Source organism: Pundamilia nyererei, unplaced genomic scaffold (assembly GCF_000239375.1).
Source record: "Pundamilia nyererei isolate P.nyererei 1_Seehausen unplaced genomic scaffold, PunNye1.0 scaffold00022, whole genome shotgun sequence".
Taxonomy (NCBI): Eukaryota; Metazoa; Chordata; class Actinopteri; order Cichliformes; family Cichlidae; genus Pundamilia; species Pundamilia nyererei.
This window is the reverse complement of record NW_005187423.1, coordinates 2,923,281-2,940,456: the sequence shown is the minus strand read 5'-3', so window position 1 is coordinate 2,940,456 and position 17,176 is coordinate 2,923,281. Positions and strand designations below refer to the sequence as shown.

General features: G+C 39.9%; 1 protein-coding gene across 5 annotated transcripts in view; it reads left to right on the top strand.

The window, feature by feature from the left end:
• Nucleotides 1–931: 931 nt before the first annotated feature.
• Nucleotides 932–17,176, top strand: part of gab1 (GRB2-associated binding protein 1) — a 64,479-nt gene continuing 48,234 nt past the window's right edge. For 3 of the 5 annotated variants that reach the window (XM_005726930.2, XM_005726929.2, XM_005726927.2), the window contains exons 1-2: nucleotides 933–1,444; nucleotides 1,580–1,735. In XM_005726930.2, the coding sequence (XP_005726987.1) occupies nucleotides 1,664–1,735 (72 nt within the window). In that variant the 5' untranslated portion in view covers nucleotides 933–1,444; nucleotides 1,580–1,663. Of the gene's footprint in view, nucleotides 1,445–1,579; nucleotides 1,736–17,176 lie in introns of all 5 variants that reach the window. The other 2 variants (XM_005726931.2, XM_005726928.2) reach the window with 2 other exon arrangements.

Genomic DNA, 17,176 nt, shown 5'->3' with positions numbered 1-17,176 from the left:
GGCTACAGGAAAAAACATTTTCTAACAGCTTTGGTGCTGGACTGTAGCCTGTGAGGAGATTGCTGGTAGCTTTAGGCTCTGTGGATTTTTAGATTCAAATAAATGGTATGGGAAGTAGATTTAAATTTAGCAGTGACAGAGATGATATAGCTTTGTAAATAAATAGAGACACGGATTCATAGATAAAAAACGTTAAAAAACTATCATGTAAATAGACTAGTGAGTCTATTTTAACATGATTGTATACAGATTCCTCTCTGGGGACTCCAGCAGCATTGTGGATAGTGTAGTCTAGACATGCAGTGATTTGTTGGGACCCTAGGGGTTGAGGCGGGTCCTTTCATTGTCGCTTTTTTTAAGCTCATTGTCTTCACCAAGAGGTGCATGCTTCTGTATTAACGTTATGCGTCATCTACAAAAAAGCTAAACAACACTTCACCAGTGTTGTTATTTTTTTAGGAACGGGACACAGAGAACTGTTTGAACTACATGTCCCATGGTGGAAGCTCTACAGCTTTCCCTGCACGCCGCCGCCTCTCCAGTTTGTGCTCTGAAGAACCGCATAAAGCAGTCGGAACAAACATCAACTTCCGACTTTGAATTTCAAAATAACATTCTAGAAATTAAACCACGTTGAGTCGTGCCTCGTATGTGCGAATATTACCATGAAGAAATATTCTGGAGTGTAAAAATGAAAATATATTCTATGTTCTTTATAACAATGTAGCCTTTATCAATTTACAGAACTAGCCATAGTACTGCAGTATTGCTTAGATGAGAAAAGGTAGATGTCAACCTGTCAATCAAGACTAAAAATAGCAACTTACACTACTACGTTTCTAAACTAAAGGCAGCTTCAAAGCGTGCTAATATTATTTTGAAAACAAACCAATAACTTCCGGTCCTCTCGCCTATGCGGCTGTTAACTCCATTCAGTAGTGTTCCAGAGGAGGGTGAGTTTAGGGAAAGACGGAGCCACCCTGTCAATCACAATTAAGGAACCATGGGAGTAAACTGGTAGGAAAGCTAGGCGAAACCACCGTGTTTACGGTCGAGCTTGTTTTAATTTGCGTTCAGACGACAACTATGCACCGGTACAGTGTGGGACATGCACACCCGACCTCTCCAGATGGGAATCGCTTCACTTTGACGGGAATTAGCATGAGACGTTAAATATAACAACAACAAAAAAAACTTGCCGACTTTCATTTGTCTGCGCCTGTTTTTTCTTTTCTTTTTTCCTCTTTTTTTTTGCCCCCACAGCCTACCAGTTTGAACAAAATACAAAAGTCACCGCTGATATTTGTTCGAAAGGCGGTGCCGCCGGGGTTTATGTTTACTCCAAGCTAAGGAGACACGTTTATTTGAGTACAACTCGTGGAAATCTGGTCTGTGCATTTCACAGAACTGTCGTGTCGGCGAGTCCACTTTCGGAGGAGTGACGGTTGGTTATTGCGCCTTTAAAAACACACATACACGCACAGCATTTTTTTAAAACAAACTTTATATTCGAAGTATGTTTTGACTTCACCGTCTTAGCCTCATATTAACTGTTTTATTGTTATTTCCCCCCCCCCAGGTACAAGAAGACACTCCCGAAAACAACCAGCGCCAAGCGTCAATCCGGGCTCAAACTCCAGAGAGAGCAAGAAAAGGAGCAGAAATGAGCGGGGGAGAGGTGGTGTGCTCGGGGTGGCTGAGAAAGTCTCCTCCTGAAAAAAAGTTGAGACGTTACGTAAGTGCGCTTTATATCCTCTTTGTTACGTTGTAATAAAGTAACCTGTTAGACCAAAGGGAGGAAAAAAACGTGCATGCTTTTCCCTGGAGGCTCTCCCCGGGTGCAGACGATGTGTAGGCCTCATCTTGTGTGCATTGCAACAATCAGCTTTTGTCTCTCCCCCCCTTACCCTTTTTGTTGGTGAACCTGAAAGTGTGCGTTACTTATATAAAGTAAAGTTACTTAAGCGTGACTTAACAGGCTTTGCTCAAGGGCACGTCAGCGGGGCGCATGGCCGTTGTTTGGGAAGCAAACATGAGACTCTGGCAAGCATTATCTCGGGAGAATTTGATTGTCTTTGACCAGTAACGCAGTGCTTTGATTACCTTTTGAAGTCAGGCAGTCAAGAGTATCAAAGGTGGTCGCTGAGAGTTAAATGATTTACAAATCAACTGCAAAATCAGAGCTAGTTGTGGCTGTCATTACATCTACTATATCTGCCATTGTTTACATCCCTGTGTTGTCTTATCTGCAGCTCTGTCAGTCTCTACTCACACCTGCTATTCAGTCTTACATACTTTTAAAACGATATGCAATCAGTTATGACATGCCATTGATTTTTTTTTCCCCCCACAAGTGTAACTGACAGTTTTATGTTCCTGTTCTCTCTGTTTAATTAGTGTGCTATTGGAAGAACCTCTCATATAAGGCTAAAGCAAATAACTTGATTAGCTGCTTTGTTAGCCATCAAGCCCATTTGATTTCTTTGTGCACGGCATCTTTATTGATACAAGAGCTGTAAGATCAGAGAAGGGATGTTTTTGCAGAAACCAGAAGTTCAAGAGAGCATAAAATATACACTTAGAAGCAGGGTTCATTGAGTGCCTGCATCACATCTATTACAGAATAGTGTTTTATTTGATGACAGAGGTCACCTTGTTGTACAGTACTTTGTGACAACAGTTTCCAGCTGTTTTTTTTTTAAAACCAGGACCCTGTTCATATCTGGAGTTGGCCAGGATTTTATCAGGAATGGACAATCCTTCTCCAAGTGAGATCAGGTGCCTTTACTGACCACTCATAATTAAGTGTACCCCACCCATTGCATATGCATGCTCTGACGCAGCATGAGAAAACATGGGGATAGATGCAGAGAAGACAAGAATCCTGTTCGTGCACAAAAAACAGCTAAAGAATGAGGCAATCAAGAAAAACTGGACTTTCCAATGCTTCCAGTGTTTGTTATCTTTAACTGTCTGCGGATATCTTGCAAAACTGTGTGTGAAAAATTTAGTTTATTGAACAGATTCTGGTGCATAAACTGCAAATAAGCAAGGCAGACATGCAAACTATTTTGTCATGGGTACTCATCCAGGAAACCTCTCCGCTGCGAGGGGGAAAAACCCCTGGTCGGCGCAGCTACGCGTGCTGAATAGTCATCGACGAATGCTTTCTTGTAAAACTAGCATAGATTTTATCAGAAGTTTAATAATTTATGAATGTGCTCGAAGCGAATATTTAACCATTTCCTTTTTTTTTTTTTTTTTCCAACTAAACCACAGAAATTCAAAGAATGCATACAGTTTGACATCATCAAGTTAAAAATTCATAGGAAAAACCAAAGATTGATGAATGAAATCTGTGTTTTGCTTATTAATGTAGAAGTTTAGAAATTTTGTTTGCAAAGTTTGCATTAAATGGAGGGGTCCAGTTCTGTAAACCTGCATCTTGCCTGTAGCGGCAGGCTTTGGTATCACTGTTGTGTTACCTGCAGTCAGCATCTCGTATGGTCATTACAAAAAAGTCTTTTGTTTAGTTTTTTCAAAGTTGCACTATTTCCCAACAGCCTTGTGCACAACTAATGGCTAATAAATGAATCATGAAGCAACAGCAATATAACTCCTCATATTGATTCCTGACTTACTTTAATCAAACAGAGTCATGGTGCGAGGGAATAATACAATATGGGACGCTTAAAAATATCAATGACTAAAACATGCTATTTCTTTCTTATTTTGAAATGATTTGAAATAACAATAATGTTTGCATCCACAATACAAAAGTTAATATGACCCCAAATGTTAGTTTCTCAGGAGAAAAAAAGAAGTAGGCTACTGGAGGACCTAGTTATTTTCAAATGGTTATGACAACTTGTTGCTCAAGTTGTGTAACTGTTTTAGTGTTTTAAGAACTCTGAGGAAACTCGTGATTTTGTGAGGTAGAAGTTAAGCTGTTTAAAGCTGCGAAATTATAGTTGTTGTTTTTTATATCTGCATAAACTGCATCTTTTTTTCCCTGTTTAATGTTAAGAAAACATTTTTGAGTTAAATGTTGGCCATTGCTTTTATACAAACAAGGAACAAACTGCAAGCTGGTTTCTTTCGTTTTGGGGGGTTTATCAACGCAAATGCCACGTTTTAGTCTTTCTGTCACAGGTAGCGACATAATCCTGTTTGAAAATATATTTCTACACTTTAGATTTCTGTTTGACTTATTGAGGCCATAAGAGTGTAACAGCAGAGCTCAGCTAAATCTTTCGAGAATACAGCTTCAGATTGTGGGTCATGATTCTTCCTCTTCATTGTTTGCTCTTATTAGATTTTCTACGGCTGCTACAGACTGAACTCCTGTGGATAAACTGTTCATATCAGAGTTGTTTTTCAGTGACTAATACTCTGATCTAACTTTCAACAATGCCCTCTATAGTAGTGCAGCAATCTAAAATCTAAAAATACTGGGAAACACAGCAGGGTGGTTTGAGCAAGCTCGGTCACATGAAGCTGTGTAATTAGTGGAAGTACTTACAAGTTGTTCAGATTATACTAACTCAAATAAATAGAGAAGTTGATTCTCTCTTGTTTTTCTTTTTCTTTTTTAAATTGAAACAATTCAGCTGGTTATGAAGCATGAGAGCTTTTGTGGGATTAGATGAGACATTCTTGAATTGTTTTACTTCCTTGCTGCTTCTTCTTCCTTTTCTTCTTCTTCTCCTTTTCGGTTACTGCCTTAATGGGTCATCGCAGCAAATCATCACCTTCCCTCTAACCCTATTCGGAGCGTCTTTTGATGTCACACTAGACTTCTGCATGTCCTCCTTCGGGACATCCACAAATCGTCTCTGTGCCTTTCCTCTTTTCCTCCTGCCTGGCAGCTCCATCTTCAACATCCTTTATCTAATATATCCACTATCCTTACTCCTCAGCAAACATCCAAACCATCTCATCCTATCTCTCTTTAACTTTGTCTCCAAACCGCCCAGACTTAGCTGTCCCTCTGATGTACTTCTATCTAATCCTGTTCAGCCCCAACAAAAATGTTAGCGTCTTTTAACTTTGCTGCTTGCAGCTACACCAGCTCTTTTTTTTCTCTTTTCTTCTTCTTCTTCAGTGCCACTGTCTCCATACCATCACATCCTGTAAAAGTTCCCTTTTAACTCTAGCTGCTATCCTTCTGACACAGCATTTAATGTAATCGACACAAAGGTCAGCGTATGTTTCGAGCTGCAATGGTGCAGGCGAACCTGCAGCTCTCCCCAGGGCTTTTGTAGTTTATTTTTTTCGAAGGTGGATGAGTTTGCTGCTATGTGGGCGGCCCTGACTATCTGCAGTTCCCCAAGCCACTTTTTTTTTTTTTTTTTTAAAGGTAATTATTTGGTTTTCAGCTGGACTAGGGCTGTTTGATATAACGATATATATCGGATGATAATATAAAAACTTTTATCGTTTCATTTTACGCTATCGTTTGTTTCGTGGTGTCACAAAATAAACTGTTTACGGCAATATTTTTTTCATCGTTCTGATGGTCACTGTAGTGGCTATATTAATTTCTTAAAGTTCTCTCTTTCTTTTATATTTAATATAACCACACTACGGACGGACAAGCACCTGTTTTTATGCGTTGTTGTTAGCAACAACTACGGTAACACCATCACGTATCTGCTTGTTTATGTTCCACATAAATCTTTCACAATAAAGCTCAAGATCCTGTTGAGACTTTTCAAAATAAACTGAATCACGTGAAAGAGCAGATTATTTACGGATAAGAATTAAAAAAGAGCCGCCAGGTGCTAAAAAATAAACCTTAGACTCAAACGTTAGAACAGGCTTTTCCCCGCAGCACGCCGTGTAATAAATACTCACAAAGAAAACGGCGGCCGTTACAACTTACGTCTAAAAATGTATAGTTTCATGCATCTGTTAAAACACTCGACTCCAGCTACATGACGCGCAGCTGGAAACACTTCCCGCAAGACGAGCTGCCCGAGATTCACAGAATTTACAGAAAATGTTACATTTTTGTGATTTTTATATCGTAATCGGGACGATAGAATTCTTATATCGGGATATGAGATTTTGGTCATATCGCACAGCCCTAAGTTCGACTGATGTTGGTCTCACTATTTGGCACAATTGAGCAGTCCTAGATTAAATGTGAGTTTGGTGCCACATGCTACATGAGGTTTGCTGGCAAAGTAAGCTAGTGATTACTGACTTTATTTTTTTTGTGGTAAAATCACATTACAGCTACATTGGTGCAAGCATTTTAGTTTGTCAATGTCCTTTGAGAACAGGGACCAGAATAAACTGCTGTCTGTACGCTATTTAGTACCAAACCGATGTGGGCATTTTGTTTTTTGTATCTAAAACTACTCACCTCAGCTTTAAAAAATACAAAATATACCATAGGGTCAGTACAGCCTTGCTCCCTGGGGTTTTCCATTTCATTGGCACTGCATTTTTCCATCCATTTCTCCTTTTTCTCTTTTATTTCTCTTAACTAATGTGCATATTTGTCTCAGTGTCCACTAGTGTAAGCATCCTTAAAGGAACAGCTTTCGAGATGGATGTCTTCAGGACATCTGTTGTGTTGTCACATGGACCCAAGGAGATGCAGAGATTGAGTTGCAAGGTTGCTGTCGTCACTGCTCGGTTAAATGGTGTATCTCAGTTAATTCTGCCACCACATCATGGAGGTGTAGGTGAAAACGGATAAAGGAAATGAATAAGGATAGTTACTGGTAACATTTTATTGATACCGATGCCATTATTTATTCTAGGTCTGTTTTACGGATTCTCTCATTGATCGGTGATCAATATTTTGCGTTGGGGAAACATGTAGGTCTACAAAGGTTTTCAGCATCAGTGCTGCTGGTTATCATCAGGGTCTGATGTAGGATGTAGAAACCAGATTTAAACAAACAAAAAACCCCCAACAGGTATGTATTTCAGGTAGGGCTGAACGATTATGGAAAATAATCTAATTGCGATTTTTTGCCCCAATATTGCGATTGCGATGCGATATGCGATTATTTTTTAAGGTCTTTGTCTTCTGTATTATTAAACAAAGACAAGCAATACATCATATAGTATGGCCAATACTATATTACATTAATTTTAAACTGTTCTTTCCTGGAAGACAGACCTCTGTTATGATGACATGAGGTGATGCATGAATTGATGACTGACATTTTTATTTAACTTCTTCAATCACAACAGTATATTTGAACATACACAATAGTTTATTTTTAGCTTACAAACATCTGAGCATAAAGTGCTGACAAGGAACCCTGCTGTAAACATTAAAATGAAAGTCAGTACAATGTGCAGATTGCAGAAATATACATAAAAAAAATCAGTGGCTTTACCACACTCAGTTTTTCGACATCTGTGAACTACTAGACAGTCATTCAATTAAAAAATAATATTAAATAAATAAAACTAATAAATAAAAAATACACACATCTTACTGATCTCTGCAGTCAGTAACATTACACATAAAGTGCAAACATAATAGCAATTGTATAAACACACACACAAACACGCCTTTAAAATTTAAAGGCGTGAAATTGGACGGTCTAGCCTTCTGATTAGCGTCACCGCTGTCTCGGTGGAGTTTAATAAACTCGGCCGTCTGCTTCTTGCTATCTAAAATATAACCAGACACTGGTGTAAATTCTCGACTGTCTCATACTTCTGTTTAATAAGTTTTCTGTTTGACGTTTAGTCAGCTGTGTGAAAACCAAGGAGGAACCCACCCGGGGGATTAATAAAGTTTTATTTTATCTAATCTAATAACTTTAATCTCAGCCAAACCGATTTACTCACGAACAAACAAAACACTGAAAAAAGCCCAACAATAACATTTTTAGGTTGTCTAAGTGACTTATATATTACGTTTAACCCGAGCAGCGAAACTCCGCGGTGATCTGAAAATGATGTGCCGGGAGTTGTGCCGTTCTCGGCCGCATCAGTAACCCTCGAGCGTCCGGCTAGCTGTCGAGCTAGCCGGAGGGTAGCAGACGCCTCTGAAAACGTCGAAGCACTTTTGCAAATATGGGATATCTTGATAAACCGAGCAGATATTTGATGTTTATACAGCTACTTTCTCGCCTGAAAATATGTTAAAAGTTTATTTTGTGACCCAGAAAGATTAGTAAGAGTAATTTTAAAACTTAGTAGCGGCCGCCATTGCTGGAAACTGGAGTTTGGCTGGGCCGCGCTATGAATTCTGGGATATGGTAGTAATTTGGACAGCCTTCGGCGCGTCGCTGTGACGTAATCGGTCTACAAATGCGGCCTCAGGAGGATGCAGCCCATGAATTTGGACATGTCCAGAGTATAATCGCAGCCTTTGCGGTTAGAAAATTGCACTTGATCATGTCGCGATATTATCGCAAATGCGATATATCGTTCAGCCCTAATTTCAGGTGTGGAAAAAGCTCCACTGCCGGGGGTTTGACGTCATGCTTTGTTATGTGAAACTGCAAGAAACAAGATGCCAGCACTGATGAAAGCAATTGATAAGCTCGGAGACAGACAATTAATATAAACTGGACAGTTTGGAACCGGTTCTCTGTCGAGAATCTTTAGTTCTCAATCAGCCTCTCTATCTAATCTAGAGTTGATCGAGAGATATGTATATAACTGCTTCAAACGGCTGTTTATGCGTGCCATTTTGAAGCCGCCATGTTTCAATTAAAGGTCATTGTTCGGCTTGTTCATATTACAGTAATACAATTCCTATTGAAAGGAATCCTTAATTTTAGTTCAAAACATTAATTAAACAGCAGCAGTTTTGAAAATGTATGAAATAACTTTCTCCTTGATTTTTAATAATTTTGCTTAGCTCTTAGTTTCTCAGTTCTTGCCTTCCGGTGCACATAGCTTCATAGACCATTGTAGTCCCTGTAGTTTATTGGCATGCACTTTCTGAAAACAGATTAGGATTTTGCTGAACACTTTGTGCAGCCCTTACAAGGGCCTCAGAGCAAGAGCACAGGGCTGCAGGGTAGACCGGATGAAGGAAAATATTGAACCCTGAAGGTCCTCCTCTGGCTCTAAAGGGAGACTGAGGACCTACTCCGTGCTGGTCTTATGGCCTCTTAGCTGGAAAACAAAAAAGCATTTATAGTGTACATCAAAGTGGCTGTTAGCTTTTGTCTGTGGCTGACTGTAAAAAGTTGTCATTTACACACAGTTAAAGAAAACTGTATGTGACAACGTGGTCGAACGAAAACAAAGGCATAGCTCTATGATTAAGTAGAGGATTCATTAAATCTGCTTAGCAAGTGGAACAGAGAACAAACGCTCACTTTCTCTTAACCCTCCCCCCGCCCCTCCCTATGTGCTTGAAGAAACAAACAAACAAGCTACCCAAACGGGATGCAACAGAGGGGTACTTGTGCAGCATTAGCCTCTTAGGCTAACAAAGAAAAATTACTGGACTGTGTCCTCATCGCAGCAGCACCAGCAGCACAGCTATCCATTTGGAGCAAGCAGACTACTGTTGTGTGATCTGCCACAGCTTGGAAATGGGTTGAATATGCCATTAATTATTCAATGCCCATTACAAACAAATAAGCATTAATTATTAATATATGTGCTACTACAGTAGTTGTCTCTTTTATCCCTGACACAGACTATCGTCACTGTGTTATACATAGGCGGTGTCATTTTCATCGTAGCCTAACTGTTGGTACAGCAGTTTAAAGGATAAAAAAAAAAAAAAGCTGTGGGAATGAGGGTGGGGGGAAATGTGTAGAATCTGTAATATTCACAACCATTTTCCCTCCAAAGAACTGAAAGCTGTCCTGAGTCCTGTACTGGTGTTTTGGTCTTTTGTTTTAAAACACAATCGAAGTAAACATGAGTGTGGTTGTTCTGCATTTTCTTCTGGGTATTTATAGTCTTAAGCATGAAATCAAGTCATTGCCTCACAAAGAAAAACACAGCCATGAAAACAAAACATTCAGTTGGAGCCAGCCCTTGGGGAAGTTGGCAGCACAGAGCAATTTTTTTTTTTTTTTTGGGGGGGGGGGGCATAGTAAATCACTGTCAAACCTGTCACAGCATTACTCAAATGGTGATGTATACAAAAATATGACACTTTTTATTTTCTTCATTTTTTTTCATCGGTGCTTCATGTGACATCAGTTTTGAGAGTGATGACAACACACATGGTGCATGTCAGTCACCTAGAACATAGTCTGTGTTTTTGATCGTCTCCGTGGGATCTTAACAGCAGCGTTTGGTGCTGTCGATCTTTGTGAGCGCATGCTTCATTGTCGATACAGAAGGTCTCTCATCTCTTATGCAGGCGTTTGTAAGCAGCGTCTGATATTATGTGCATGATGACGAAAAAAATGGGTTTAACGCAACAAACGTGAACTTGAGCTAACCTTGAAATCACGTTCTCATATGTATACTATTATGTCCTGTTATGTAAACTAGACACTTGCATGCATAACCTTTCATGCAAATTCTTGAGCGACGCAGCTGCTTTTCAGAGCACAGTAAACCTGTGTTTATACCAGCACGCCACTGCTTCAAAATGAAGCTGAAGTTTAAGATGATTGTTTACGCATTACAGACTAAATTTTAGTGTGTGCGCTCCAAAAAGAGTGAGAGGTTACAGTGAGTATGTTGCTTGCAAATTTATTTTAAGCTGAAAGGGGATGGAGGATGTAATCGGTTAGGAGTCATTAAGAAAAAGATTTAAGAAGTTCTGCTTTTGAGTGCACGTCAGCGCATAGTTGGTTAGATTTCAGAAATAAATGTCATTTCTGTATGAGAACAAAGGAAATGTGATCATCATTGTGATCATGTCTGTTTTCGGCTTGTTTTTGATTCATAGGTGGCGCTGTGTGCTGATAATGCTTAGAGTTACCTCCCAAAATCTTAACTTTCACTTGTATTATCATTTGTGTATGCCCGTTTAAACTTAATTTGTTACCTTAGTGCAGAAATGACACCGTTGATTTAATTGGTAGGTCAAGGCTAACATGGAGCATTTTGTAAACAGATGTGTCTCTTTTTGCCTGGCGCAGCTGTTTACTGTGTCGTGTGCCAAGTCTGCAAAGCAACTCGTGGAGTGGCTGCAGAAAAGCGGTTCTCATGCAGGCTTGGATTTGCTGTGCGAAACCTGGGAACAGATTCTGAGTTGTGTTTTCTGCTGTAAAATGATCCTTTTATTCCTTTTTTTTGTCACTGCGCCAAGTCGAAGAGTTTCAAGAGAAGCTATTATTAAATGCAGATGACAGAACCCTCAGAGCTTTGCTGCTGGGCTAATTGCACACGTCATCATGCGTCTTATTTTCTGATGACTGACGGTTGTCTCATATGCAAGGAAGTGACACAGGCCGAGGTTAAAGAAAGCTGAACGTTTTTTTTGATCACAATGCTCATTCCTGGTTTTCGTGTTGCGACTTGCCAGCTAATGACACGAGGCGGTAAAAATAGGACGTGTCATAAGGCTGCTTCTATTTCCAGGGTGTAGTTGTAGTCTTGTGTGGAAATAAAACAGTGCTAGTAGGGAGAACACAGAAGGCCCATAGATGGTTTACAGTAAATCAAACACAAAGGCCGAAGGGGTCCCTCTTCCCACCAGATTGGCGCACGTCATTTGAGGGAACGAAAGCTATCGCGAGTTGGGCCAAATGTCTGATTATTTGCATTTTCTGGATTCTTGCAAAGCGCGCAAACATTCTCCAAGATTAAAGGTGAAGGACCATAAATATGTGTGCAGGAAACGACAGGCGGGCAGGCAATAATTTTATTGTCATTGCGGAGGAGAGCAAAGCTTAAAAAAAAAAAAAAGCAATCAAGATGAAAAAGACTGGAGTGCTTCTCAAAGCCCCACCATTAGGCAGCCTCCAGTGAGAGCAGCTCTCTGTTCTCTCCCTCTTTCTTTCCGTTCCCAGTGCTTCTTGGCAGGCTCAGACAGCAGGAATGCGAGGTTGCTCTGTGCTCCTCTTTGCTGGTCTGCAGGGGTGTGAGCGCCTGGTCCCTTGCTGCTGCTGCTGGTGGTGGTGGTGCCGCTGCTGGCTCCTCAGCTGAGGATTGAATGGGCTGGACTACACTACAGTGCACTGCACTGCTCTGCAATGCAATGCGCTGGCTGATTGTTGTTTCTCCAGCACCATGAGGGAAGAGGAGCCGCTCCCTGGCGCCCCAGCAAGGCATGGCTGCTACTTCCTGTGTGTGGTGTGATGGCTACCAGATGGCGAGTGAAGACAGAGGAAGGGTCCCCTGCTCTCTTCTTTTTCTTTCCTTGGCTATTATATTGTTAACTCCTGCATATGTCCTCTGCTGCTCTCTAATATGTTTTATATATATATAATATAGCTGCAAATGTTTATGTTAATAACAGATAATGAGAAGATGAATTTGGAACCTAATGTTACCGAGCTGTTTATGTACCTCTGAGTTATACTCACGAAAGACTCCACTGTGACTCACTAGTGATCTGTGACTCACTGAAGAGTTGTATACTTTGAAAAGCCATTCTTGACACACTCTCTTTTAAAAGTCACTGCAGTGTTTTTTTTGTTGTTGTTTTGTTTTGTTTTATTTTCTTGCACCGTAGAAGCACTCACTGCTGGTGTCTTTGGACACACCTGGAGTACGACAGCACATATTTTCATGGTGGTACATTGAATAGGTAAAACAGAAAATAGGAAGAAAATGTAGCCAATGAAAGCGGGGTGCTTTTTGTTTAAAAATGTCAGTAATATCCTAATTAATTGGCTACCAAATGCTAGATTATTTTGGCATAATGTTACCTTCAGATGTGTCCTTTTTGCAAGCAACAACTAGTTGTAGTTCTGGTGTTTTGAGGTTGTTTTTGGTACTACTACTACTACTACTACTTCATACGGAACAGATTATTATTGAATTTGACTGAATTTTAAATCAGCAGTTGACCCATATATGCAGCCTGAGGCCTGTAAATACCATACAGGAAACAGTATCTGCTAATGTGATGTTTATCGTCACGTTAGCTCGACAAAGAGAAGCTTTTGCTGCCACGTCTTGTGATCTAAGCTTTAAAGAAAAAAAAAAGGCAACTTCCTCTTCTGTTTTTTTTCTTTTCCTTTCACAAATGCCAAAGATAAACAAGAAATTTTCCATTGTGTCAAAACTTGTAGTTGCACATCAGATATTCAAATGGCTTACACAAGTGTTACAAATAGGTCCCAGAGGTTCCCGTGGATAATTGGACATGTGCTGTGCGTTTGCAGAATCTCCGAGCTTGTTCCTAAGACTTTTGTTTTATTCCAGAGTTTGCACTAGATAAGATGCTCTGTACTGCAGCTGTGGTTGACCTGTAGGCTACAGCAGTGAGAGTGAGAGCACAAAAATCATGGTTAACCTTGTTCACATTCAACAATGAATGATTTAGTCTACCGCAGCCTGTGTAAGTAGGAGGATGGAGAAGAAGATAAAACGGTATCAAGTCATAACAACCAATTTTGAGCTGTTTTATTTGTATAATAATTGTATTTAGCTTAAAAAATATGCCCAATACAAAGTCCCCCTGGATGGTGAACTTAGGCACCGCTGGGCTTGCAGTATACTCTGTATTGCTCTTCCTGAATTGAGCCCATGGATGAATTTAATACTTGAATATGTTGGATGGTTTGAGGGTTGCTTTGGAAGGTAGAAGTATGTGTGACTGTATCTGTTCCCATTTAACGCTTCACCTGTTGCACACACATACACAGCTGGCACTCGAGTTATGCAGTGCTGTGTGATCTGACCCTAGCCGCTGTGTCTGCAGCCCCTTAATATAGCCCGCTGCTGTCATGGTACTTTTTTTTTTCTTTGCCCCTCTTCCCTCGCTCTGCGAGCACCAATTTGTGTGCATGTTTGTCCCACTCTTTAGACAGGCTGAGTTAGACATGTGGGTGTTGACAAGTCAGCTTTGAGACTAGATGCGAAATATTCCTACTGACCTGTGTAATTTCCTAACTTACTGTGACTCACAGGCCGCTCTTACAGTGAATCTTATCAACTAATAGTCTCGTTCTTCATTTGGTCTTAAACATCGTATTTAATAAGAAACCAAAACATCAAAAAAAGGGTCTCTTTGGTATTTACTACTGCTGCTGTTTCTTCTACTGTCCATAATTGCGTTAGTTATGATGGTACTACCTAGTATCTTTGCCCTGGCCTCCAGCCAAAGGACGTTGTTAAACCTGTAGTCATGTACACACACACAAACACACCTACACACACATGCGCGCTGAGAGAGACAGAAAAACTCCTGCTCTTGTAGACGATTCACTCGTAGCCTGATTGGAAGCTGAGAGTCTGGAGGTCCTACCTTTCTTGTTTAGCTGTGTGTAAAGTTTCCTGGGCACACTTCTCTTCCTTTTACTTTTTTTTTTTTTAAAACAAACTTGTGGAATACCTTGACGTTTTTGCCTCCACTCTAAAACGATGGCATTTGGATAACCCAGTCACATTTGATATTCAAGGTTGGTGTATAAGATAAGTTGTTTTCCTTTGAATATAAGCAACTAATGCTTGTAAGCGTTTGAGGTGAGCGAAAATGAAAGTGTTTAAATCCATAAAACTTGATTTGGTGTTGCATTTCTATTTTAAACAGTGTATTTGAAGTTTAAGGTAACCTTTTATGTTGAATTTTGAGCTTTTAAGTCCTGTGTGAAACAAGCACAGTTTTAGTTTCTATTAGTTTTAAAGGATGATAAAAACGAAACATCTGTGTTCCTTATTTTGCTGTTTCTGTCAGATTCCCGTTTGCTTGCACTGCATTGTTTATTTTCGGTCCAGCGAGGGCTGAAAGCTGAATTGTTTAAGCCCGTCTCGTCAGCGGTTAAGAAACGGTATGCTCATGTGAACAGTCTGCTATGCCAAAAGAATGTGTTGAATTCTAACCATGCGGCTTTGACAAGTGCATGTGACTAGAGCAGGGCGATATGGCCAAAAATATTTATCACGATATATATTTGAAAATTTGCGATAACGATATAACTGATGATATAATTGATGTGAGACAAAATACAACTCCACAACATTACTAGCGCAAAAAGACAACCTTCCATTTATTTTCACTTAAACAAGAAGCTGGTTTTTATGTACATTAAAGCTTTATAAAAATGTAACAGTGCAAATGCAAATTCCTTGAATGAATGTGCAGGTAATCAAAAATGATGAATGTAATGGGTAACCATCTTAAAGTGTCAAGGTTGTGGAGTGGCAAAGTGTGCATACTTTTGACTTTCTGCTTATCTGGGAGGAAAAAGTGAAAAAATGAAAGCCAACATGCCAAGGAGATATGGCAGGAATATGATAAACTTGTGTTTTAGGGAGTAATGTGTCCTGAAGTGAGAAGCAGATGTTATCTGTGCTACAGCTTTAGTTCTCATGGCCGAGAATGCTGCCTGCATTCACAAACCACCCTCCCTGTATGAATGAGCAAGGTTATTTCAACACTGAGTCTGGGAATAATTTTCAGCTACCATTCTGATTGGTTATATTTCAGTTGTATTTGGTATCTGTTAGTGACTCAGCAACCATAACCTTTATTAGAGGAACAATTCATCAATTTATTTGGCAATCATGAAAATGATTGGAGGTTATTTTGTCATTTTCAGGCATGATTGTGAAGAACATTTCTGTGGTGTGTCGGCGTGCAGAGTGGGAAAGAAATTAGTTTGAAAAGCTCTGATAATGTTTAAAATAATAACAAAAACCTGGCCTAAAGTGCAATAGATGCACAGTCTGTCTTTCTCATGTCCTGAGCTGTTTTCTTGCTCAGTCGGTAATAGGCATTGATTGCTAACCTGGATTTTGCCCTTTCTACCACAAGCCAATGTTGATGGTCGTTTACCATGGCAGGGAAGCAATAGTATGAATTACAAGAAAGTGAGAAGGATATTAAAGTAATAGTGAAGATGTCTTTTAATGATTTGGTGAATGCATTTCAAATGCGCCTCCATTTTCATTTTGAATTTCACAATGGCATATGTAGGTGATACATGTATCTTGAATTTTTGACTTTGCATTGTTTGTATACAGGCTTTATTTTTTTATTTTACAATTAGTTTATAAAAATGCATTAGGGACAACTATGGGTTTAGCCTTTCCCAATGATACTTCTGCATGTGGACTGGAGGAGTCGGGGATCGATCCACCAACCTTACACTTATCAAATGACCCCACTCTACCACCTGAGCCACAGTTGCCCAGTTGGACTATTTAAGAAAGACTACAATTTTGCATTAAGAACTTTTTTCTTCTCTAAGAAGTAATTAATATTTCCCCACTGGTTGTGAGTGGTTGCTGGAGTCAGTGACATCCCCCTGTGTATTCCCCAAATAGCTGGCAAGTGACTGCTTGAGGTTGCTTGCTGTCAATGAGTGCAATTGTTTGAGATTTAGGGCGCTGCACTGAAAACCTCCGTGCAATTACTTTAATCTGCAGCTGATGCTATGATCACCCTGTAGTTTGCGTGGAAGACTGTGGACACTCGACAGCTACTCACTAAACCATCGTCAAACTGTGAATAGTGGGACGCATACTTAAAAAGGAGACCATTTGCTCTCAAAGAAAAAGCTGCGTCTTTTGAAAGATGTTGGTTTTAATATTAAGGTACAACTTTTACTTTGAAGGCAAACGTTCTGTTTCCAGTTTGTGTCTCAAGTTTCAGTGTGGCTTAGTGGTTGGTTAGTGACTGTTTGCACACAAGTTGGTGTCTTCCATGCAAACGCACAACCAAAGCAATTGTACGGTGGTGCAGCTAAGGATAAGAACAGGTTCTCTAAAATAACCGGTTCTTAGTTGAATTCCTTGGAATTGTTTGTCTGCTTGCCTGTCTATCCCGCTTATCAGTTCTTGTACTTGCGCTACAATCAGCTGATTTCAGTTGTTGGAGGAGGAAATTAGTAGGCACGTTTACAGTGTGGATACGGACATAATTTTTATTTGCATTGCACAAAAGGACAAGAGCGTGATGGTAAAGTGCAAACTGCATCCAGGACAGAAATGGCTGCATCGTGCTGGTAACACAACTTCAGCTCTTTGCAAGTACCTGCACAGACAGCATGCTAACGCTAAGCTAGCCACTGAACCTTATCAGGTAACAAGCAGTAAGGCTGAAGCCTCTGTTTCTACCTGTGTTTTTTTGTTGTTGTTGTTGTTGTTTAAAAAAAAAAAA